The sequence below is a fragment of the Lolium rigidum genome, chromosome 5 (assembly GCF_022539505.1).
Source record: "Lolium rigidum isolate FL_2022 chromosome 5, APGP_CSIRO_Lrig_0.1, whole genome shotgun sequence".
Taxonomy (NCBI): Eukaryota; Viridiplantae; Streptophyta; class Magnoliopsida; order Poales; family Poaceae; genus Lolium; species Lolium rigidum.
Genome location: NC_061512.1, coordinates 206,098,682 through 206,113,126, shown reverse-complemented (window position 1 = coordinate 206,113,126; position 14,445 = coordinate 206,098,682). Strand labels below are relative to the sequence as shown.

Genomic DNA, 14,445 nt, shown 5'->3' with positions numbered 1-14,445 from the left:
CAAGCTGCCCGTGCAGGCAATGGAGGTTAGCCTGGAGAGGATCCTACTCCGAGCGCAGGTCATCGTCGACGAGGCCGAGGGGCGGCACATCACAAACCAAGGGATGCTACGGCAGCTGGGCATGCTGAGGGATGCCATGTACCAAGGTTTCTATGTGCTCGACACACTCAGATACAAACATTTTGAAGAAGATGACGCTGGTGATCGCAAGGTCGAGAGTCGTTCCTGGGCTCTATCCAATTTCAGTTCTGCAAAGCGTCTCTGTCTATCTAGCAGTAGCAGCAGCACAAAAGATTCGCAAGACCTTGAAGTTGAAGATGTCCTTGACAGGTTGAGAAACATGATTATTGATGTCAGTGAGTCCGTGATGTTCTTGACATCATATCCTCGCCTGCACAGCCAGCCCTACAGTATGCATCTTTTGATGGAAAACTGCATGTTTGGCCGCCAGATGGAGATGGAACTTGTCCGCAACTTCTTGTTACAAACACCACCTTGCAGGAGTAGACTTGACAGGTTTGATGTCCTCCCAATTGTTGGTCCAGTGAGAGTTGGAAAGAGTACCCTTGTTGCTCATGTCTGCAACGAAGAAAGGGTCCGTGATCATTTCTCACAGATTGCGTTCTTTAGACATGGTACATTCAGAGATGAAGATATGGCCATTTTGACGGACAGGTGTACAATGAGACACGCGCAGACCAGGAAACTGTTGATTGTTTTTGAGGTAGTTGGGGAAATCGACGATAATCTGTGGGAAAGGCTGTATTCTCTCTGTACAAGTTGCACTACAAGTGGTAGTAAGATCATAATCACGAGCCGATCTGACAAGATCACAAAGCTTGGGACAACGCAGACTATAACTCTGAAGCGTCTGCCTCTTGAGGTGTACTGGTATTTCTTCAAGGTGATTACGTTTGGATGCACTGACCCTGCCATGCACCCGAAACTAACATATTTGGCAATGGAGATATCAAAGATGCTGAATGGATGTCTGGTTGCTGCAAACATCATGGCTCGCGTACTTCAAGCTAATTTTAGCATCCAGTATTGGTGCAAGATTCTGAAATTCGTGAGAGCGACCGCAGAGAAATATGTATCTATGTTTGGTGAGCACCCTTGTGATCTATTGGAAGGAAGAAAACATGCATATGTTCGAAGACTGGGTAGTACTGGTGATGATGTTTTTATTTCTGGTCTGTCCCAAACATGCTCTTCTCAAGAGGAGCTTCCGGAGATAACAGTGCAAAATCTGATTTATGGAGGCGTCAAACCTCCATACCTGGGTAGAAAATTTAAGATCCTTGCATGGAAGTCCCTGTTACCTCCTTACCACTGCTACATCCAGACCTGTGAGATTCAGCGTCTGCAAACTAGAGTTGTCAAGAAGAGGGGATCATTGAATAATAGTGCTATTAGACGTGTTTAATGCTGTAGGTGCAAGTCTGGTATAGTGCTGTAATATCATATGGTTATATATAAATCGATGTTTCGACTGAAATAAGAGATAATCTTTGTGGCAGTGCTGTTTTCTTTTAACAAGTGCATTTTTATGGGCTATCGACTGTGTACTTAGATAACTGGTAAGGAGAGATTGTTCAATAAGGTGTATTAGTTGAGTTTTTTTTTGTGCATGTAGTATCGTTTCAATGAACTCTTCCGCTTCAGCTTCAGTACACCCCACCAAACACATCAATGATCGAGATTGCTATGTGCCCTTTCATAACTAGCACTCCCTCTGTTTTTGCTTGGTGAAGGAACCTAGTGAAGACGCATTGACAAAATTTCCGTCCTTCTTGGAACTAAACACGCCATTTTTCAGTAGACTAATATGATGGTTGTACTATCCAGATTAAAACTCTCGGCGTGGACTGTCAAGCTCGAATGATTCGGCTGTTACTTAGCCTTTTTTTTTTGCGGGTAAAGAGGATTTCATTACACAGAAAGGGTTACAAGACGCTCCAAATCCAGTTCCCGAATCATGCTTTCAGGACCTGAACCGAGCCATACATTAGATTGGTACTCTGCTCTTGCAAAATTTGCAAGGCAGTGGCTAACCCTAACCTGCGAGCGATCCACTTTTACAAACTTGCACACACGATCTAGACTAGAAAGCCTTTTAATCTCCGAAAATAAATGCATAAGAAGCGACCTATCTGGTTGGTTTTCCTGAACAGTCGATATAAGCTGAAGGCAATCCGACTCGATGACTATTGGTAGATGGCTGTATTGAAGAGATAACTCCAATCCGTCCAGGCAGGCCCGAACTTCAGCTTCTAAAGGATCAACACAGAGTAATAAACTCCAACAGTTACTTAGCCTTGAATTTCCAGGCAGGCTGTTACTTAGCCTTGAACCCAAAGGATTATGAACTCTCCAGCTACACACAGCATTTTTCATGCGCGTCTAGGCTAAAATCAAACCCATTGGCCGGCATGGCCACAGGACAAGATCCTATTTATACGCTACAGACGGCTCCATCCATCACCGATCGTGTGAGCGTTGCGCAGCAAATCGATCGATTGAACTCTTGCTGTTAACCTTAATCGGGGCAATGCCTTGCTTGGCGCAAGTACCACCAGCCCAGGCTCCCGGCCACTAACTACTGCAAGTGGCGGAGATAGGAAAATTTTGTGGGTGTGCCACACTTAATTTTCTTTCCGGGATCACATATAATACACAATCTTAGCACTGTTTTCTCTTTATTTTTGATGATTCTATAACAAAGGTAAACATCTAACTAGAGTGAAAAACCAGAGCATATTGCAATTTTGCAAATACCCAACAGGCTAACACCTAACAGTACAGAACAGTGTAGAGGATTAAAAAAAACTAGTGCAGTGCTGCTCCTGCTCAATGTGATTGTGATGCCGATTCTTACTCTTACCTAGGCTAGGCCGGCCGCCGGCATGCTGCTTCTCCTGCTCAGCTGGTGCTCACCCAACCTTGGTGCCCGCTGCGTCGCTGCCGCCGTCCCGATGCCAGGCGCCGCTCGTCCGCGTGCTCGACGCCTCGAACCGCCCAAAGTTCTCAACGCCTCCGCGCGGGCTCGCCCGCTTACCTCTGTTTCCTCACGGCTTCCTGACTTCCTCTCCCGCCGCCGGCCGCCGAGTTTGAGACTTGATTTGGGAATTACCGAATCGGAAAGTACGGATTTCAGAGCTGAGACAGAGAAACCCCCGAGCGAGGTCGAGGAAGCCCCCGATCGGGAGCAGCTTAGGCATTATGGGTTGTATCAACTAATGGGCCATGGTCAATTCAGCTTCTTTTTGAACTTCTCTTTTTTCCTTTAAGTGAAATTTTGTTTTTTTAAATGGCTGCATCCTGACGGCTTGCACTGCTGAACTAATCCCAATTTTGTCACAAAACCCGCCGGATCACCATCTCGAAGCTGCTCATAGAAAAAGCGCAGTAAAAAAATGGGCCTGCACTCCAACTCAGCAGTCCGGCGCATAGTGATCGGGTTGTCGGACGAGACGCAAACAATACCCAAATTTTCGTCGTGAGTGTGTCCGCACGGACGTTGCGGGGACGCGGCGTGTGACCGCTCCCTTCTGCTCTGGCCCGCATGGCAGTGGAACGTGGCCTAAACTGCGTTATGCGAACCAGCATGCTTCGACTTCGCCCTCGGTTGGGCTTCTACACCGGGCACGACAATTAATTGTCGGCGGTATGAGACCCGTGTCAGAAACTAGAAGCCCACCCACTGGCGGTCCTTTTTAATCGTGGATCATCGGCAGCGCCCCAATGCCACTTTTGCCCAAGAACTTCCTATCCATAAGAAACTTTCAGAAGGCGCCATGGGGAAATATCGTTTCCATGGAGGATGCCAAAGAAGGACGACGAAGTCAGGCCTCCTTGTCCAAGCTGAAGAAGTGTCGCCGTGGCCACGGGAGGAGCCGCCAAAGCCCGAGAGGGAGCTCTTCTCCGGCAAGGACATCTCGTGCAAGGAAACCCGGGATGACATGGACGACTATCTAGGCTACCTCGCCTACCTGGCCGAGGTAGTCAAGGAGGAGGAAACTGTGGACCAGCTCCCAATCCAGCCGGACGACATCAACGATGAGGAGGGAGGATCGCACTCCTCGTGTCACAACTGCCGGAGGCACCACGGCCACAGCCCAGCTACGCCAGTGCGGTAATGCTGGCAGACTTGTGTGAGGACGAAGTTGTTTCGGCGCTCAGCTGGCCATGGGAGATGCCCGTGTTCGTCGACATGACCCGGCAACCGGACGATGACGAGTAGAGGGCTAGGGTTTGAAGTAGTTCGAGCATCATGTGTTTTCCTTTTTTGCGTTGATGGTACCGCACGTGCAAGTGATACTGAACGAGATGACGAACCGGGAGACGGAGAAGCGGTTGTCCAGGTGCAGCGTGGACTCCGGAGCTCCTTTGTCTGGTCGTTCACTCCACTCGATTCGAGGAGTGCTCAGAAGGGTGTCCTGGTGGAGGAGGATGAGGAGAGGGAAGAGTTGGAGGCGAGAGCGAGGTGTTCTTCTCGGTGAAGAGTTTCCACACGAGCCGTGCGGCGACCGTGGCGTCGCCGGCGACATGGGTGGCCGTTCGGGCTATGCCGTCGCCAGCCGTACCGTAGCTGCCCAGCACGCCGGACGACTCGTGGAAATGGCGCAAGCGGAGCAGCGGCAGCGACCTCGCCGCGAACCAGGCTCCTGCTTACAATCACAACTCACAAGATCACTGCTAGCACTATCAGTTACTGACAACACAAGCTCTACAAACAGAAGAACTTCAATTTCTCAAAAAATGAAGTAAACCCCCAAATCCTGGTATACAACGCTGCAGGGGGGATGGAAAAAAAAAGACAGTGGGAAAGAAGAAGGGGACGGGGAGCGCGCGCGCGTCAGATCAGCCGCGGGCGCCGCCGCCGTCGTCGCGGCGGCCGAAGAGGAGCGCGGCGAAGCTGGCGGCGGCGCAGACGGCGGCGACGGCGTTGCCCTCGCAGAGCAGCACGCGGAGCGCGAGGCGCGCGATGTCGGCGGTGGCGCGGCGGCCCTCGGCGACCAGCGACCGCCTGGGTTTCCCGGCGAAGGCGAGCAGCACGAGCACGGTGATCCAGGTGACGAGCATGGCGGGCGCCGCGACGGCCAGCGCGGCGCCCATGGACAGCAGCCCGAACACGGCGCCGTACATCACGGACGCGTACAGCGCGGCCGGCCACACCCCGGCCGGGGCCGCGGCGGCGGCCGTGTAGTACCAGGCGCGCACGGACCCCAGCAGGCTCCAGGAGGAGGAGAGCAGCCCGGCGTAGACGGCCAGGAAGAGCGCCGCCCAGGTCCGGCGCTTGCTCATGGCCCGGAGCAGGAGGGACGTCCAGGGGGGCCACGCCGGCGGGCCCGGCTCGGCCGCGTCCTGATCCGCCATGGGTTGAGCTCGGATTCTTGGTCCGCTCGATTCCGCGGTGCTGATTTGGGGGCTTTGCCGGTGGGATGTGCTCTGGGTTTACTTGCCTGCTCGGGGAAGGCAAGCCTGGCTGGGATGCCGAATCGCTTCTTTGCTCTCTCTTCTGCTCATCTCCTTTTTTTTTCGTGAGAACTTTTACAGGTGGTGCTCGTCCTCTTTCATTTCTTTACTACCTCGGGTTTGTTTTTTCGGGAAAGTACGAAGTGCTGGGGCGGGTTGGGCCAGCTCGACACGAGTCCGTTGTTCCTCGGGCCGCGTCGGGATAAGGCCGGCCGGCCGGGCGCCGGCATGGATTCCTCCCCTTTATTTATTTTTTTGGCATTAGATACCTCCCCTCCATACACACACAAAAAAAATACCTCCCCTCCATCTACATGGATTGATTCTTAAACGATGAATATGCATGTTCATGTTCCTTGCAAGAAAAAAATGCCCAATTAGGAAGTATTAAGCTCCATTTGGAGATTTTTTTTATTTGCAGCCTAGAACTGAATGTTTCCACAGAGGGAGAGAATCTTTTTTGTTCATATCGTGGTACTGTCAATAGAGCAATTCGGAAGGATATATTTTTCAAAAACAAAGGATCTTTAATGACATGAACTTTTCTTAATAAGGATTGATTATAATATGCTAATGTTTGCAGGAAAAAAAGTTAAATATACATTTATTTTAGTTGAAAATGTGATGTTTTTTTCTTCTTCGAGAATACGCTGAAGGCGTACCGTATTTTTATAGAAGGCAGAATTTTGATTACAAGACGACTATAACTCGCTGCGAACCAGGCTAGTCCTACAACAAGCAATATTGCTTTTATTTATTTGAACTAAAAGCTGGACATTTTCGCAAAGACAGCCACGACCAAGATTACAACTACAATATAAAAGAGCCTATCAGAGCCTATCCTAAGAAGATCATCAAAGCCACATCTTGATCCACATCGGTCACCTAAATAGGAACGACAGTAATTTTGTCAGAGAAAAAGAACAAGCAGTCAAAGTCAAAGCAACGTGGGCTTTCAGCTGAGTACCTAGGAGCTCTCGGTGCTCCTGTGTGATTGTCGGCTTGCTTGCTAGTTAGCTACGTTGAGCTGCTATTGTTAATGAACTGGGCCATCGATCTTGCTTAGATATAGATGTTTTTGGACAAATGTTGGGCGGGCCACGGGCCGGTTCGGCCCCTGAGTAGCTCCGCCAGTGGATATGGGTATGGGTGACGTGTAAGATTGAAGGCAACGGGTACGGGTATGTACTCTACTCGTACACATATCCTGCGGGTGCCATCCCTAGATTTATGTGTACATGGCCGGAATAACATTCTGTTACAATGATTGATGTCGAACTCTTGATCACTGAATCACTCCCCACATATAACACGAAGGTCTCAGTCGTCTAAACATTCTGTATTACTATTCGATATCCATCATATTGCTTCTCGATAGTTTACATAGCCCAAAGTGAAACTATAATGTTATCCTCCGGTCAAACGATAATGAAGGCCATGATACTTGAGTGGGTGGCCAGAGTGTATCTCTCCATCGTGGGAGTAGCAATTCACATAACTACTTCATAGGGAGCTACAATATAGTATCTAGTATGATCAAAGATCATCTTTATTGTTACTTAGTCATGAGGTAATGTTTGATGATCTCGTGACATAAAGGTTGTATCCAGGTCCGTATATGTCTTATGGTCTAACGATCTTAGTAACGCTAATACTAGTTATGAGAAACTACCGATAACAATATTAATGATGTGTTTGACGGTATATCAATTTGGGTCTATCCAACACCATTGTTCTAGTAACAATGTTGTTCTCTCATATCACCAACAACATTATAACACTTTACATTTCCCCTATAGTTAATAAATCAAAACTGTTAGTGGTATATGAACTAGTCTTCGAGGCGAGACTAGACTAGGGATATATTTATGGTGCTTATAATTCCACACATGTATTGGGGTTTTCCACCAATACCATGAATATCCGAAACTAATACAATTATAGCACACAATTATAAACTTAATTATGAAACATGAAATATAGAATAATACAACTTTATTATTGCCTCTAGGGCATATTTCCTTCAGTGTATCCTCCAGATTCAGAAGAGTAGATCAAGTATGATTGTGTACATAATTACAAAACTTGTATGGATCAAAAAAAAATCTATCCATAATAAGTGGCGTGGCTTTTAGTCCAAATTTCCAGGGTTTAGGGTTTATTGAAATAAAGCCACGATGCATATTATGGATCGGAGGGAATATTTTTTTTTTGTTAAATATCATGTCATTCATGGATAGATGTCGAAATGCCACTTCACCCCGAGTAGAGAAGGGGTGAATAGGCGATGGTTAATTTTGACCAAATTTTTTGTTTATAATTATTGTCTAGGGCGTGTTTGGTACAATGCCTCCATTTTGGTGGTTCTGGGGGGAGGGGCAGGCCCGGGGGCATAGGCCATCCAAAACGAGCTCTGGGCCATGTTCACCACTTCGTTTGCCAGCCCGGGTTGAATCACTAGCTAGGGCCAAAAGTGTCTTGGTGATTGGTTGGCTCCAAGCAAGCCCAAATGGCTATAGCAATGAAACTTGGCTATTTGCTAGCATCCAGACAACAATTGCGCTGGATCACATATTCTCTCTACTGGTGACATTACCATACTACACCACCATCGCACACAAGCATACATCAATTCATGAGTTCATACATAGCTACTATGGGTGCTTAAGTGAATCTAGTCCCTAGCTAACACGAATGTCAGATCATCAGTGTAGTCCCCATCTACTAAGAATGACGGTTAGTCATTGCAATCCAGTGGTAATCAAAAGGGGAGTTCACCGAAGGTGTACCAAAGTGTGGCAGAATCTCAGGTCAGCATTAATATTCATCATCTCAGAGGTAAAATTTACAATCAGGGATGTTTAACCTACCAACCATGGAGATGCTATCAGTAAGAATGCTTGCATCATGAGCAAACCCTTCACAACCAGCTAACACATATGTGAACTTTATATCAAAATCCACACCAAGCAACACATTCTGGCTGGTATAGTGCTTTCTTCACATGTATGCTGAAGAATGAGCTTATGCTACCCATTTTATCACATGGGCACCATCGATTTCTGTAGGATAACGTAGCATAGAAAACAAAAAATTTCCTACGGCGAACACGCAATCCAAGCCAAGATGCAATCTAGAAGACGGTAGCAACGAGGGGATTGTCGAGACTCACCCTTGAAGAGATTCCAAAGCCTACAAGAGGAGGCTCTTGTTGCTGCGGTAGACGTTCACTTGCCGCTTGCAAAAGCGCGTAGAAGATCTTGATCACGATCGGTTCCGGCGCCACGAACGGGCAGCACCTCCGTACTCGGTCACACGTTCGGTTGTTGATGAAGACAACGTCCACCTCCCCGTTCCGGCGGGCAGCGGAAGTAGTAGCTCCTCTTGAATCCGACAGCACGACGGCGTGGTGTCGGTGGCGGTGTAGAAGTCCGGCGGAGCTTCGCTAAGCTATGCGGGCAATATGAAGTGGAGGAGCAAAGCTAGGGTTTGGGAGGGGGTGGCCGGCCACTCTATGGGGGCGGCCGGCTTGTGGTCTTGGGGTGGCCGGCCCCCTCCCCTTGGCCCTCTATATATAGGTGGAAGCCCCAAGTGTTGGACTACAAGTCTTCGAATAAGACCCGAACCCAAAACCTTCCATATGGTGGGAAACCTTCCCTCCCACTAGAGGTGGGAATTCCACCTTCCATAGGGGGGGTGGCCGGCCCCCTAAGGGGGAGTCCACTTGGGACTCCTCCCCCACTAGGGTTGGCCGGCCATGGAGGTGGAGTCCCATGTGGACTCCACCTTCCTTGGTGGTTTTCTTCCGGACTTTTCTAGAACCTTCTAGAACCTTCCATAGAATCTTCCGCATCATTTTATTCACATAAAATGACATCCTATATATGAATCTTATTCTCCGGACCATTCCGGAACTCCTCGTGATGTCCGGGATCACATCCGGGACTCCGAACAAATATTCCAACTTCATTCCATATTCAAGTACTACCATTTCAACATCCAACTTTAAGTGTGTCACCCTACGGTTCGCGAACTATGCGGACATGGTTGAGTACTCACTCCGACCAATAACCAATAGCGGGATCCGGAGATCCATAATGGCTCCCACATATTCAACGATGACTTTAGTGATCGAATGAACCATTCACATACGATACCAATTCCCTTTGTCACGCGATATTTTACTTGTCCGAGGTTTGATCATCGGTATCACACTATACCTTGTTGATGTCTACGTTCCCCCTCCTTTCCTGTAGACAGTGTTGGGCCTCCAAGTGCAGAGGTTTGTAGAACAGCAGCAAGTTTTCCCTTAAGTGGATCACCCAAGGTTTATCGAACTCAGGGAGGAAGAGGTCAAAGATATCCCTCTCATGCAACCCCGCAACCACAAAGCAAGAAGTCTCTTGTGTCCCCAACACACCAAATAGGTGCACTAGTTCGGCGAAGAGATAGTGAAATACAGGTGGTATGAATATATATGAACAAGTAGCAATGGTGCCGGAAAATAGCTTGTCAGGCGTGTAGTTGATGGTGGTAGTATTGCAGCAGTAGTAACGCAGATAGAAACGAGTAAACAAGCAAGTAGTAACTCAGCGAGTATTTAGGGACAAGGCCTAGGGATTACACTTTCACTAGTGGACACTCTCAACATTGATCACATAACAGAATAGATAAATGCATACTCTACACTCTTGTTGGATGATGAACACATTGCGTAGGATTACACGAACCCTCAATGCCGGAGTTAACAAGCTCCACAATAATGCTCATGTTTAAGTAACCTTAAGTGTAAGATAGATCAAAACGACTAAACCAAGTACTAGCATAGCATGCACACTGTCACCTTTATGCATATGTAGGAGGAATAGATCACATCAATATTATCATAGCAATAGTTAACTTCGCAATCTACAAGAGATCATGATCATAGCATAAACCAAGTACTAACACGGTGCACGCACTGTCACCTTTGCACACATGCAGGAGGAATAAAACTACTTTAATAACACATCACTAGAGTAGCACATGGATAGTAGTGATACAAAACTCATATGAATCTCAATCATGTAAAGCAGCTCATGAGATCATTGTATTGAGGTACATAGGAGAGAGATTAACCACATAGCTACCGGTACAGCCCCGAGCCTCAATGGAGAACTACTCCTCCTCATGGGAGCAGCAGCGGTGATGAAGATGGCGGTGGAGATGGCAGCGGTGTCGATGGAGAAGCCTTCCGGGGCACTTCCCCGCTCCGGCAGGGTGCCGGAACAGAGACTCCTGTCCCCCAGATCTTGGCTTCGCGATGACGGCGGCTCTGGAACTTTTCTCGTATCGTGGCTTTCTCCGTAAGGGTTTTCGATGCAGGGGCTTTATATAGGCGGAAGGGCAGCCTCGGAGGGTCGAAGAGGCGGCCAGGGGGTAAGGCGGCGCGGGCCAACCCTAGGCCGCGCCGGCCACCCTCCTGGTGGGCCTGTGGCCCCCCTCTGGTCCTTCCCGGGTGTTCTGGAAGCTTCGTGGCAAAATAGGAACCCAGGCGTTGATTTCGTCCAATTCCGAGAATATTTCGTTACTAGGATTTACGAAACCAAAAACAGCAGAAACGAGAACCGGCACTTCGGCATCTTGTTAATAGGTTAGTTCCAGAAAACGCATAAATACGACATATAATGTGCATAAAACATGTAGGTATCATCAATAAAGTAGCATGGAACATAAGAAATTATCGATACGTTGGAGACGTATCAGCATCCCCAAGCTTAGTTCTGCTCGTCCCGAGCAGGTAAAACGATAACAAAGATAATTTCTTAAGTGACATGCTATCATAACCTTGATCATACTATAAACATATGTAATGAATGCAGCGATCAAAACAATGGTAATGACATGAGTAAACAACTGAATCATAAAGCAAAGACTTTTCATGAATAGTACTTCAAGACAAGCATCAATAAGTCTTGCATAAAAGTTAACTCATAAAGCAATAATTCAAAGTAGAGGTATTGAAGCAACACAATGGAAGATTAAGTTTCAGCGGTTGCTTTCAACTTGTAACATGTATATCTCATGGATAATTGTCAACATAGAGTAATATAACAAATGCAATAAGCAAGTATGTAAGAATCAATGCACAGTTCACACAAGTGTTTGCTTCTTAAGGTGGAAAGAGATAGGTAAACTGACTCAACAATAAAAGTAAAAGAAAGGTCCTTCAAAGAGGAAAGCATCGATTGCTATATTTGTGCTAGAGCTTTGGTTTTGAAAACATAAAGAGAGCATAAAAGTAAAATTTTGAGAGGTGTTTGTTGTTGTCAACGAATGGTAGTGGGCACTCTAACTACCTCATCAACCGGACTTTCAAGAGCGGCTCCCATGAAGGACGTTATCTCTACCGAGCAAGGTAGATCATCCCTCTTCTCTTTTGTTTACACATGTACTTTAGTTTAGTTTTTCTTTATTTATGGATGACACTCCTCCCAACCTTTTGCTTACACAAGCCATGGCTAACCGAATCCTCGGGTGCCTTCATTCACATACCATGGAGGAGTGTCTATTTGCAAATTTAAGTTGCTTACTGATAGATCAGAGCAAAACATGTGAAGAGAATTATTAATGCAAGTTAATTAATTGAGGCTGGGAACCTCATTGCCAGCTCTTTTTGCAAAATTATTGGATAAGCGGATGAAGCCACTAGTCCATTGTGAAAGTCTGTCAAAAGTAAATGACAAGATCGAAAGATAAAACACCACATACTTCCTCATGAGCTATAAAACATTGACACAAATAAGAGGTGATAAATTTTGAATTATTTAAAGGTAGCACTCAAGCAATTTACTTTGGAATGGCGGAGAAATACCATGTAGTAGGTAGGTATGGTGGACACAAATGGCATAGTAGTTGGCTCAAGGATTTTGGATGCATGAGAAGTATTCCCTCTCGATACAAGGTTTAGGCTAGCAAGGTTATTTGAAGCAAACTCAAGGATGAACCGGTGCAGCAAAACTCACATAAAAGACATATTGTAAACATTATAAGACTCTACACCGTCTTCCTTGTTGTTCAAACTCAATACTAGAAATTATCTAGACCTTAGAGAGACCAATTATGCAAACCAAATTTTAGCAAGCTCTATGTATTTCTTCACTAATAGGTGCAAAGTATATGATGCAAGAGCTTAAACATGAGCACAACAATTGCCAGGTATCACATTGTCCAAGACATTTTACCAATTACTACATGTAGCATTTTCCAATTCCAACCATATAACAATTTAACGAAGAGGAAACTTCGCCATGAATATTATGAGCTAAGAACACATGTGTTCATACGAACCAGCGGAGCGTGTCTCTCTCCCACACAAGGATGAACTTATTCAGAGAACTAAGATAACAAAACAAAAACAAAAATAAAAGCACACGGACGCTCCAAGTAAAATACATAGGATGTGACCGAATAAAAATATAGTTTCACTAGAAGAAACCCGATAAGTTGTCGATGAAGAAGGGGATGCCTTGGGCATCCCCAAGCTTAGATGCTTGAGTCTTCTTAAAATATGCAGGGATGAACCACCGGGGCATCCCCAAGCTTAGACCTTTCACTCTTCTCGATCACATTATATCACCCTCTTCTATTGACCCTTGAAAACTTCCTTCACACCAAACTTCAAGCAAACTCATTAGAGGGTTAGTACACAATCAAAATTCACATGTTCAGAGGTGACACAATCATTCTTAACACTTCTGGACATTGCACATAACTTCTGAAAGTTAATGGAACAAAGAAACTCATTCAACTTAACAAAAGCGGCAATGCGAAATAAAAGGCAGAATCTGTCAAAAACAGAACAGTCCGTAAAGACGAATTTTAAGATGGCACCAGACTTGCTCAAATGGAAAAACTCAAAACTAATGAAAGTTGCGTACATATCTGAGGATCACGCTCGTAAATTGGCAGATTTTTTCGAATTTTCTACAGAGAACTGTGCCCAGATTCGTGACAGACAGCAATGCTGTTTCTGCGCAGCGATCCCAAATATAACATCAACTTTGACATAGAAACTTTACTTGGCACAAAAACATGATAAGGAGAGGTTGCTACAGTAGTAAACAACTTCCAAGACTCAAATATAAAACAAAGTACTGTAGTAAAAAAACACATGGGTTATCTCCCAAGAAGTTCTTTCTTTATAGCCATTAAGATGGGCTCAACAGTTTTAATGATGCACTCGCAAGAAATAAGAGTTGAAGCAAAAGAGAGCATCAAGAGGCAAATTCAAAACACATTTAAGTCTAACATGCTTCCTATGCATAGGAATCTTGTAAATAAACAAGTTCATGAAGAGCAAAGTAACAAGCATAGGAAGATAAAACAAGTGTAGCTTCAAAAATTTCAGCACATAGAGAGGTGTTTTAGTAACATGAAAATTTCTACAACCATATTTTCCTCTCTCATAATAACTTTCAGTAGCATCATGAGCAAACTCAACAATATAACTATCACATAAAGCATTCTTATCATGAGTCTCATGCATAAAATAATTACTACTCCCAGCATAAGCATAATCAATTTTATTAGTTGTAGTGGGAGCAAATTCAACAAAGTAGCTATCAAATATAGGAGGTATATTGTAATCATAATCAAATTTATCCTCCATAACAGGTGGTAACAAAAGACTACTATTATTATAATCATCATAAATAGGAGGCAAAGTATCATCAAAGTAAATTTTCTCCTCAATGCTTGGGGGACTAAAAATATCATGCTCATCAAAGCCAGCTTCCCCAAGCTTAGAATTTTCCATAGCATTAGCAACAATGGTGTTCAAAGCATTCATACTAATAACATTCCCATTATCATGCATATAAAGTTCCATGGGTTTTTTAATTCTCTCTTCAAACACATCATGTCCTAATTCAAGATAAAGTTCATAAAGATCTCTCATATTTTTGTTGTTTTCCATTATGCCTAACT

The 14,445-nt window shown here is 45.5% G+C and overlaps 1 protein-coding gene across 1 annotated transcript; it reads right to left on the bottom strand.

Annotated features, from left to right (window-relative positions):
• Positions 1-4,863: 4,863 nt before the first annotated feature.
• Positions 4,864-5,513, bottom strand: LOC124656986. Its single transcript, XM_047195630.1, has one exon. The coding sequence runs from the start codon at positions 5,377-5,379 to the stop codon at positions 4,864-4,866; it is 516 nt and encodes a 171-aa protein (XP_047051586.1). The 5' UTR covers positions 5,380-5,513.
• Positions 5,514-14,445: the final 8,932 nt, after the last annotated feature.

Bases quoted from the DNA above. Each gene is read 5' to 3' on its own strand.
- LOC124656986 (XM_047195630.1), bottom strand. From the start codon at position 5,379: ATGGCGGATCAGGACGCGGCCGAGCCGGGCCCGCCGGCGTGGCCCCCC.